The sequence below is a fragment of the Magallana gigas genome, chromosome 8, assembly GCF_963853765.1.
Source record: "Magallana gigas chromosome 8, xbMagGiga1.1, whole genome shotgun sequence".
In the NCBI taxonomy this organism is placed as follows: domain Eukaryota; kingdom Metazoa; phylum Mollusca; class Bivalvia; order Ostreida; family Ostreidae; genus Magallana; species Magallana gigas.
The window spans coordinates 2,480,630-2,492,480 of NC_088860.1; the positions used below are offsets into that span (position 1 = coordinate 2,480,630).

Consider the following 11,851-nt stretch of genomic DNA (forward strand, 5'->3'; position numbering starts at 1 on the left):
TATGCACCATTTTTGTACATGCGCAAATCCAAAGAGGGGGTGTCGGGGAGTCTCAATCTAGACCCCCAACCCCTCCTCGAAAATTCAATTTTCTTAAATTAAAATTACCCCAAAATGCCCTAGACACCCTCCGGCAATTAAATTATCTCATGGACCCCCGCCTCTCTTGGAAAACTGTTGGATCCGCTCATTTTTGGATCCGCACATGCATACAAGTTTGGTGAAGTTAGGACTATTAAAAACTTATGGACGTTCCTACTCCAAAAATTGACAAAGACGCCAAGAGTACAGCATATTTAATAATTTTTAAGGCGGCCTACCTTTACATTTAAATTACATGTATAAAATAATTATAGATTTGAGGACAATTTTTAGTAATAAAATGTCATCTTAAAAAAAAATATTGATATTGTTTAGGTCTATAATAATAAATCACATTGGTCAAACAAAATGAAAGTACAAAATACCCAGCACCTATTAATAGTTTTAAATTCCCAAGGTTGCTAGACTACTTTACATTAAATATGGAGTCCTTACCTCCAGGAATGTAAGTGTATTATACCTATATTTTCTTGTTTAATTAAATATAGACATAATGAGTACATGTTTAATTTGTTCATGAATATAATTTGATAAAGATACAAAAAGAATTTCTTTTATATATTTTAGAAATAATGAATAACGGTCAGTTCAAGCGTATCTTTTACACCTTACACCATAGCATAGAATAGCATTTAAACCACATAGCAACAATTAAGAATCAAGATGCTTTGATACATAATTATGGTATTTCAAATTTTATGTAGCATTGACGCTCAGGAGTATAATATTTCTGAAGATTTTTATTTCCATTTACTTCTACTGTGACTAATTATGAGTTTGGGTGACATGTTTTAAACTTTGAAAATCGTGGGGTTTCAGTTGGTCCAAATGTTACAATTTCAACAATTTAAAATCTACATCATATATGTATCAAGGGTCTTGCATACTCTATTATGACATAAGGTAGTAGTTTTTGAAAAGATGTTACACAGTTTTCCATATGTATTTTTATATTAAACTTTGAAACGACACACTATAGTCACGTGACACGGAGCAAGCTAGTCGCGCTATTTTTTTTTTCTGTGTTTTTTGACAATTTTTTCCAATTCGGGACATTTTTAGATGAAAGAAGTGTTTCTATTGGATTTCTTATGTGTTTCCAAAACAGTGAGTGTATGAATCCTGATGATTTTGGTTTTGTAAATAGTACTTTGTAAATAGTGTATTATATAGAGCTTATCTGTTTACCTGGTGATTAATTCTCACCCGCTTACCTGTGCTACTAGTGCTGACTGTAATAACGGTACTAATCAAATCATGACGGAAAGCGACGTTGAGGGTTTTAACTCACTCACGGTTGACAGGACATGTAAACCGTTATACCTCAAGAACAATGACTTGCGGTCAAATGGAGGGAAACAGTTTCTGATTATGATTTTATCGAACCAATCAAACGGGTCATTGGTGATGACCTGCTGTGTGTACAACTGGACAGAAATCTTTGGCGTGTTTATTTGAAAAACACAGAAAACAGAAATAAACTACTGGTGCAGGGAATAGAAATTAGTAATATCTCTTATCAGTTTTATGATACCAATCCATACACTTCCGGTGCCAAAACCGCTGACCAGAAAACACTGAAAATACGTGTATGCGGTCTTCCGTTGTCAGTAGCCAACACAGCAGTCCTTGAAATGCTCGAAAAACTAGGAGTTAATTAGTGAGCAAGATCTTATACGAAAAAATACGACATCCTGAGACAAAAAGAATGACCAGCATTCTCAATGGCACTCGCTTTATGTTTGTTGAACCCTTGGCTGACGGTAAATATATACCTAGAATTAACCATTGTGCAGGTGTTCAATGCAAAGTTTTTCATTATGGTCAACCTAAAAACACAGAAAACTTGATTTGCACCAACTGCTGGAAAACTAACCACACCAGATCAAGATGCACATCCGAGACTTGTTGCAAAGTCTGTAAACAACCAGGACATAACCCTGGTGATAAAACATGTCCTCACTATGAACCACAGAAACTGTTAACCCCTTTCTGTGGAGAAGAGGACGTGTTGTCCAATTTTTTTCCATGTGAGCTGGATTTCTGTGGTATTAAACACAAGTCTGCTGAACACGCTTTTCAGTACACAAAAGCTGTGCGATGTGGGGATCTTGAATCCGCAAACATCATTAAAGACGCAACTGACGCACTCTCAGCCCTTACACCCCTGCGAATGTGTTCGGAATGTTTTCTTTATCGTTGCTAAGTATGTGATAAATCCAGAAGTGCTCGAATGAAAGTTCACGAGACTTCACCGAGATTTGTTTAGTTCCTGTGAAATTTCGAGCGGAAGTATAAGTGTTCGGATAATATTCTAAAAATACGTAAGTACTGGTCAATTTTCATATCATATCCTACTTTGATTTATTTTAAAACATAAAAATCTATTAAGATGTATGTCTTATTTCACCATCTAGTAGTTATCTAAATTAAACGATGATATTCAGAACAGAGTTATCGTTCGTGTTCAACCACGTGTAGAGTCGTTGAAAATATAAACATTGGGTTGCTTGATAAAATCATAGCCATGTTTGATGCTTGTGGTGTGCAATACTATGGTTTTTTTTAAATTATGGGTGAATGATTTGCAAAAAAAACTTCGTATATCGAGCCATTTTCAAGGAACATTCTGCATAAAATAGTATAGTCTCTTTCACTATTGATGTTATTACTAGGTCAGGCGCGGATCGAAAATTAATTCCTAGTGGGGATCTCTACTACGCATGTTAATTGCTGCAAATGCAGAAAAAACTATTTTTTGTATTGTCACATTTATTTCTAGAATACATTATATCCACCAATTAATGAAGATAAAGTTTAAACTCAATATACGTCTAGAATTTATATTTGACAACAAGTACCTAGATTCTATAAAATAGACTATAAACACGAGGCACGATTTTTACTGCGAAACTGAAAGGGTCAAATAAAACCATGTGGTCCAAAATTTAAATTACAATAACATTCGCAGGGGTGCCTTAGACATGGAAAAAAAAATAAAAACGAATGAACAATGGGAGTCGACCAAAACTGCGGTTATGGAAGAAATCCTTGATAATAAGTGCGTCCAAGTACCAGTCCTCCAGGAAAAACTGCGGACCGCCAAACAATCCACAACCTTTGTTGAGGCGACATTTAACAACGAATGGGGGTCAGGTTTGGACCGTAAAGGGACTCAAAATACGAAACCAGAACACTGACCTGGATCAAATACCCTTGGAGTTCTTTTGAAAAAAAAATCTCAAAAAAAGTTAGAAAACGAAAACTAAGCGACAGCACAAACTGCAAGCAGAAACAAAACAACCGTGAACAATCACGACATCGTAACATTATGTAGATGTTGAAGGAACTCAGAACTGCATCCGACAGCGACGTCTCGGGATGCAACCCTGATTCCGAGAGCTCTGAGGAAGAGAAATAAACTGTTGCGGTCTTCCTTAAGTGACTTCAGCATATTAAAACCACCTAGACTGTATAATAGGTATGTTATCATATAGTTATGTCATTATTGCATAAAAAAATGTTCTTTGATTAATTGAACTTACCTATGCATAACTTGAATATTATATCTGTAAATGTCAGAGGGTTGAACTCATATGAGAAAAGAATAAGTTTTATATATGGTTAAAACAGAATAGATTTGATGTAGTATTGTTGCTGGAAACTCATTTTATAGAAAAATATAACGATAATTATGATTGCAGATGGAATGGTAATTGTATACATGCATTTTCTGACTCTCCATATAGTAGAGGAGTCTCTATTCTTTTTCGTAAAGAACTTAATGTAGATATCCTCAACGTGCATAAATCTGAAGATGCAAGAAAACTCTTCGTAAATGTAAAAATAAACGATACTTTAATTACGTTTATTAATGTGTATGCACCAAACACGGACAATGCGAGAATAGAATTTTTTAATAGACTTAGGTCTTTTACTTCTACGCATACAATTCTGGGGAGTAAAGTGTTTTTGTGTGGTGATTTTAATTGTAGTTTTGAAAAGAAAAATGATAAATCACAGAAACGCTTATCTGAAATCTTACATAAATTAGATCTTGTTGATATTTGGAAACATAAATATCCTGATAAAAATGGTTTTACGTGGTGCGATGCAGATAACTGCCCTAAGAGCAGAATAGATTACATATTTGTTAGTAACGAAATTTTAGATTTGACAAAAATATGATTATCAGACGCATTCCAGGTACACATAACAAAAACACGAGAATGAGCGACCATAGATATTTAAAAGCTTGTGTTGATCTTAACAAATTAGAACGGGGTTCGGGGTATTGGAAATTAAACATTTCTCACCTTGAACACGATGAATACAAAAAAGGAATCATTGATATATTTAAGGATTTAGATAAATCATTAGATTCAATCTCAAGATGGGAACTTTTTAGCGTAAAAATCCGAGACTTTTCAATAAATTACGCTAAACAATCAAAACAATATAAAACTAGGGATTAAGCTTACTGAAGATGAAATTGAAGAAATTGAAAATCTTCCAAGTGCCCTAATTAACATGAATGAAAAAAGAACTCTTGAAAAAGAATTAGATGATATGTACGATCAAATAGCAAAAGGTGCACAAATTAGGTCGAAAGCTCAGTGGATAGGACAAGGTGAAAGAAATACAAATTTTTTCCTCAGTATGGAAAAGAAAAATCAGATAAACAATACAATATATGAAATAAATAATGATAATGGGACGTTTTCTTCAAACTCTGAAATCTTGAACGAAATGTGTGATTTTTATGAAAAACTTTATAAAAGTACGTCAATCGAAGACAATAACATATCAAACTATTAAATGATATACATTGCCCAACACTAGATGAAAATGAAAAACAAAATCTTGATACATTACCATCAATAGACGAATGTAAAGAAGCGGTTTTTAACATGATAAATAACAAGTCTCCAGGTTTAGATGGAATACCATGCGAGTTCTATAAATGTTTTTGGAGTCATATTGGCCCCTTGTTTTATGAAGTATTATTATCCGTATTTGATAATCAGGAAATGTCCTTTTCACAACGCATATCTCTTATTACCCTTTTATTCAAGAAATGAGATAAAACCGATTTAAAAAACTATAGACCGTTAAGTTTGACAAATACAGATTATAAAATTATTGCCTTCATATTTGCAAGACGATTACAATAGTTATTGATAAATTAATTAGTAAAGAGCAATCAGCATACATCAAAGGGCGATTTATTGGAATAAATGCTAGAGTTGTCTTAGATATTTATGAATATTGCATGGAACATGCAAATGATGGTATTCTTTTATTTATAGATTTTGAAAAAGCGTTCGATTCGGTGGAATGGAATTTCTTATTTCACGTTCTTAAAAAATTTAATTTTGGGGATAATTTTATTACCTGGGTAAACATTTTGTACACAAATCCAATCTTTAGAATTAAAAATAATGGTTGGGTTTCAAAAACTTTCTCGATGTCTAGAGGAATAAAACAGGGTTGTCCTATTTCAGCTTTGTTGTATTTATTCGTAGCAGAAATATTATATTTGAAACTAAAAAACAATAATCAAATTAAAGGCATTCAACTTAATAACTCATCCACAGAAATAAAAAATTTTCAACACGCAGATGATGTGACTCTAGCTTTGAGAAATATAAAGTCACTAGAAAAGGCAATCGAAACTGTTGAAAATTTTTGCAATCATCCTGGATCAAAAATTAATAAGAAAAAAACACAGTGCATACTTTTAAGGAATTCCCAAGACAGGTACACAGAAGTTTGTGATATTAGTGTTACCAACAATGCTGTTCGTTGTTTAGGTATCTTTATTGGACATAACAAAGAACAATGTTATAATTTTAATTGGTTAAACATCTATGAAGATATGGAGAAATTATTTAAATCATGGAAGAAAAGAAAGTTAACGATTTTTGGAAAAACATGTGTTGTTAACTCCTTAGCCGTATCAAAATTAATATATGTTGGTTCAATCTTCCCTATTCCAGAAAACGATTTAATGAAAAAAATGAAAAATAGTATGTTTAACTTTATATGGAATAAACGTGATAGAATTAAGAGAGAAACAGTAATAGGAAAACAAGGAAATGGTGGTTTAGGTTTAGTAGATATAGAGCTAAAACTAAAGGCTATTAAGGCATCATGGGTTAAACGATTGATTGATGAATCCAATGTCATTAATAACATTGTAAACAGCTACTTGAATGTAATGAAAATAGATTTGAATTATATGCTCACACTGCCTGAAACAAAAACCGAACATTTTACAATAATATCTAAATTGCCCATTTTTTATAAAGACATATTTAGTTACTTCAATGAATGTAAAAAGACAATAGATATATCTAATTTATCAGACATCAAGTTTGCACGGCAGCCATTGTGGAATAACAATTTGTTTCAATACAAGGGCAAAACATTATGTTTTCAGAACTGGATAGCGAGTAATATTTTGTATGTAAAAGATGTATTTAATGAAAAAGGTGTGTTTAAATCATTGCAGGAATTTTCAGATATCCTGTCAAATAAATCCAATTGGTTGTGTGAATATAATATAATTCGAAATGTAGTTAAGAAAAAGAGTATTTTGTTTCATATGAAATGCTGTGTTTTTACTAGAACAGACTTTGTAAATACATTCAATTTTCATAACGGTGTTCATTGTATCTTAGAGAAAAAATGTAATTTTAACTACGAAAATATGTTGTCAAGAAAGTTTAAACCTCCTTGCCATCAATCTTATTTAAGTAGAAATTATTGTGTAAATAAAGAGTATTGGCCAAGCATCTATGCAAATAAGATAAAGAACATGTATGACAAGCGTTTAAGTGAATTCAATTACAACCTGCTTAACAATATCTTATGTACCAATTCTTTTTTGCAAAAATGTAAAATAAGACAAAATGCAAAATGTGACTATTGTGACATCTCAAATGAAGATATAAAACATCTTATTTTTGATTGTGATAATGTCAAACAGATATGGCACAAATTGAACAATGCTTTAAATTTTACTGTTAAATGGAAACATGTTGTAATTGGTTTTTATGTTGAAACTAACCCAAAAGTATTGTTTTATAATACAATTATATCTTATATAGCTTTTAAGATATACAAATTCAAAATGGGATGTAGAATAAAAAACGAGTGTCAAGATAGTTTAAAAATAAAACAATTTGTTAAAAATTCTTTATTTAAGGATATGGATATCATGCTAGATTTTTCCAACCTGAATTTGTTTAAAAATATTGTAAAGCGTTTGACAAACCTGTTATAAATTACTTTTGTTCTGTTATTCTCATTATCATTATAATGATGCCAAATTTCCTAATGCCCGGGATATCTGGTTTTTGTAAATGGGTGTAGTTGTTGAAGTGAAATAAAGCATAATTAAAAAAAAAACAAAAAAACTTTGAATCAATTCTGGGATCCGGGAATTGTCCAGGAATCAGTTTAAAAACTTCAGCAGTATTTTTAACCTTATGCTATCTCTGTGTAGTCTTCTCTCTTCTCTATGGGTTCAGTTCTCTCTCTAAGAGAATAGACAAAATTCGTATCTCTCAAAGTAGGTTTTGATTTATTTCTCAATATTTACTTATCAGTTAAAATTAAATTTAAGCTTACAGATCGCAAATCATCTCTGTTGAAATACAAAAGGTGTAAGCAGATAGATATGGAGTACTTGCCTCTAGGAATGTAAGTAGATTGTATTTTGTTTTCTGATTCTAATTAGATATAGTCATTATCATTATTTTGTTCATTATATATTTTGATAAAGAAACATAATAACAGGTGTTTTCCATATATACTTGCAAAATAACAACAGATGTGAGGGAATGGAGCACATATCAGAGTCCGTGTTTGTGGGACTGTGTGAGATGGTGGGGACGTCACAACAGGTGACCCTCAGGAGGGAGTCAAGGGACATCAGTGAGATGGTGGAGAGACGAGTTACACCCTTTAATGCGTTCATCAGGATGATGAGTGGAAGTCAGAGAGAAGGATTCAGACTGAAAGGTTCAGATCTGGACTTTATGTTTTGGTATAACAACCACCGAGTGATCATGGACATGTCTCAGTCGGAGTATTACAACACATCCAATGAAACCTTGATTCTCTCTGACAGTTCTGAGAGTCCACCAGGATTCACATTACTTCAGTTACTAACACGATTCACATACAGAGAAGTCGAATCAGCATTAGTCATCATGAACGGCAAAGTCTTTATATCAAGTTCTAAGTACAGAAACTTAACTTGTTCAGAAGTATTTCCTAATTCTACTGTACATGGACCCTGTGGTACTGGTATAGTGGGAAGGACAGAATATGATACTGCTTTCTGTTTTGTTTGTGACTTTTGGCCTTTGTATGCCTCCTCATGGATAGATAGATGTCACTCATGGCCTAATCCTGAAGTTGTTCATGATATTTTAAGAAGTGGATGTCACTTTGTAGCAATAGGACATCCATTAGGACCAAATGAAAAGCAAGAGTGGAGAATTTCTTTCTCACAGGCAGAATATAAACTTGTGTATTCCATGAACCACAGTCAATTTTTGACATACGGATTGTTAAAAATATTTTTAAAAGAAGTTATAAATCAACAATCAGAGGAAACCAATAAACTGTTGTGTTCCTATCACATGAAGACAACAGTTTTCTGGGCAATTCAACAAAACACACTACTCCACTGGCGCCCACAAAATCTCCTGGCCGGTTTCTGGATCTGCTTTAAACTCCTCCTTAAATGGGTTTATGAGGGAATTTGTCCGAACTTTTTCATCCCACAAAACAACCTGTTTCTGACAAAGGTCCATGGTTCAGCACAAAACAGATTGTTTCTACAGTTACATGGATTGTACAAGAAAGGTCTGGCCTGTCTGTTACAGAGTTCCTCTATCAGGTCCTATATCACTGGTGTCCTATACAATCCTAGACTTTCTGTTCATACAGATGAGAGACTACTTTTATCTGAAATTGATCTTGATGCAGAACTTTTGAAGGATCCTACTCCATTTACTATATTTCCAGAAGGACTTACCAAAGCCATGCATACAATAGAACAGTTATTAGAATTACCACATTATCAGACTGTAACATTACAGACACTTACAGTCTCCATATTTCAGAGTCTTGCCTTTATAGCATTAAACAAGTGCACTAACACCGGTGTCAACAAACAGATGTATATTGCAGACAAAATGTCCTGTCATATGCTATTAAGAGCAACTAAGTTTGGGTGTATTTCTGACATGTTGTACATTGCCATGTATTATTACAGGACACTCAGATACAGGGAAGCTTTATCTGTAATAGATATGACAAAGGTCAAGTTAGCACGGCCATATCTAATGTATTGGAATGGTGTAGACAAAGAGAGGTATACTGAGGCTATGGGGGGACAGTCCTGGTCTAGAAAGATGAGACAGGCTGTGGTTATGGATATCATACTAAACAACAAAATCTATTACATTAATGAACTTATACCAGAACAACAGTATGCTCTACAGAACAGTAGGTTTGCATTACGTATCCCAACGTTTGTAATGTTACATTTCCTCGAGGTATTGTGTTCCAGACACTTTGATACAACATTATCACAGACAGCTCTATATGACCTACAGGTCTTAGTCCACCATGATCAGGACCTATATGTACCTGATCTACTCAGAGACATCTCCTGGGAGATCCTGGGGATCTGTCAACAGATCACAGGGGACTTCCAGGCTGCTCTATACTCATACCAACAGTCACTCACACAGTATCCTTTACACAGAATACAAACTGCTACACGGAGGAGAATGCAAGATATTGTCAGTCAAACAAACATCAGTAATTGATAGTAATTTTGACAACCATCATACTCAAGAAAGTTTTAAATTGTAATGCATTTCTTACCATAATTCTTTAAGAGGCATTTCATCTGATTTATTATCTGAAATCCACATTTAGTAGGTGTTTTTTGTATTGGTTTTATTAACTTTTATAAAATACTTATCTGATTTTTTTCTGCAAATTGTTACATACTATTCCAGTTTTATGGAAGTTGAATAAACTTTATGAAAGATTATCTCTTTTTTTTCAAAGTATCACAGTATATCCTATTCTTCATATTTATGATTTGAAATGTTTTCTGGTTGTGTGTACCTATATGAACGGCTACTTACTGGTAACATAAGACTTGTCATGATAATCCAAAATTTAATCTACATTTAGTCTTTTTTATGATGGTTGTGATATCAGTGAGAGAGGGACTAATTCAAGAGCCAGTATCTCTAAGCAACCGATCAAAGAGCTGGAGTATTGCAAGAAAACCATTGAATACGCGGACACGGACAATTCAAAGTGTTTCATTTTACAAACTGTTTACAGACATTGCTACAGAAAATGTTTTATTCAAATTTTAAATCCTTTTCTCAACAGACTACTAGAATTTAATCGTTATTTGTAAAACATCTGAAAATTAATAAAACTCTAACGCTTTACTCTTTTTAAAAATGTCTCATCCAGTGGTTGAAGAGAGTAAGAGCGACATTAGTGCATCTATGGAATGAGTCCAGTTCATTGTTTAGTAATTGTATCATTGTATTAAAAAATGTTTAAAACCAAATAACTGTAGTTAAAAAGATTGAAACAAAGCAGTTTTTTTTTGCAATCGAATTGAACATTGAATGAGTTTAAAGATAAAAAATCAAAATATAAGCGCTTTCATTTTCATCTTGTTTATATCTGAATCAAAAGGGGGGGGGGATGGGGGGTCGTGTGTATAATATATATTCAAGATATCTGTAGTGTCGGATCAAAAGATACAAGGTTTTAAGATGAGATATAAAACAGCACTAAAAATAACCACCGACATGAACAATAAAGTAAAATATTGTCAAATTTTTGGGACAACGAAATAAAAACAACATATGGATTAAGAAAAACATTTACTTCTTATATATATATATATATATATATATATATATATATATATATATATATATATATATATATATATAACACATTACACAACTGCATGTCACACAATGCACGATACACAACACACTATGCACGACATACGTCAAACAATGCACGACACATGTCACACAATGCACGATACATGTCACACAATGCACGACACACAACACACGTCAAACAATGCTTGACACACAAGGCAAGATACACATCACACAATGAACGATACATATCACACAATGCACGATGCACTTCACAAAATGCACGTCACACAGTGCACGATACACACCACACAATGCACGACACATGTCACACAATGCACTTTATACAACGCACGACATACAATGCATGAAACAAGTCACACAATACTTCACACATGTCACACAATACACAACACACAGTGCATAATGCACCACACACATTACACAATGCACGACACACATCAAACATTGCACGACTCACGTCACACAACGCACAACACACACGACACACAATGCTCGACACACGTCACACAATGCACGACACATGTCGCACAATATATGTTATACAATGCACGATACACGTCACACAATGCACGACACATGTCACACAATGCACTTCACACAACGCACGACATACAATGCATGAAGCAAGTCACACAATACTTGACACATGTCACACAATACACAACACACATCACATAATGCACGACACACATTACACAATGCACGACACACATCACACAATGCACGACACACGTCACACAATGCACGACACATGTCGCACAATATATGTCACA

General features: G+C 33.5%; 1 protein-coding gene across 1 annotated transcript; it reads left to right on the forward strand.

The window, feature by feature from the left end:
• The first annotated feature begins 491 nt into the window (after positions 1-491).
• LOC105317599 (uncharacterized) lies at positions 492-10,736 on the forward strand. The gene is made up of 3 exons (XM_011414290.4): positions 492-547; positions 7,733-7,809; positions 7,940-10,736. Exons 2-3 carry the CDS (start codon positions 7,787-7,789, stop codon positions 9,951-9,953), a joined length of 2,037 nt encoding a protein of 678 aa, XP_011412592.3. The 5' UTR covers positions 492-547; positions 7,733-7,786; the 3' UTR covers positions 9,954-10,736.
• The last annotated feature ends 1,115 nt before the right edge of the window (positions 10,737-11,851 follow it).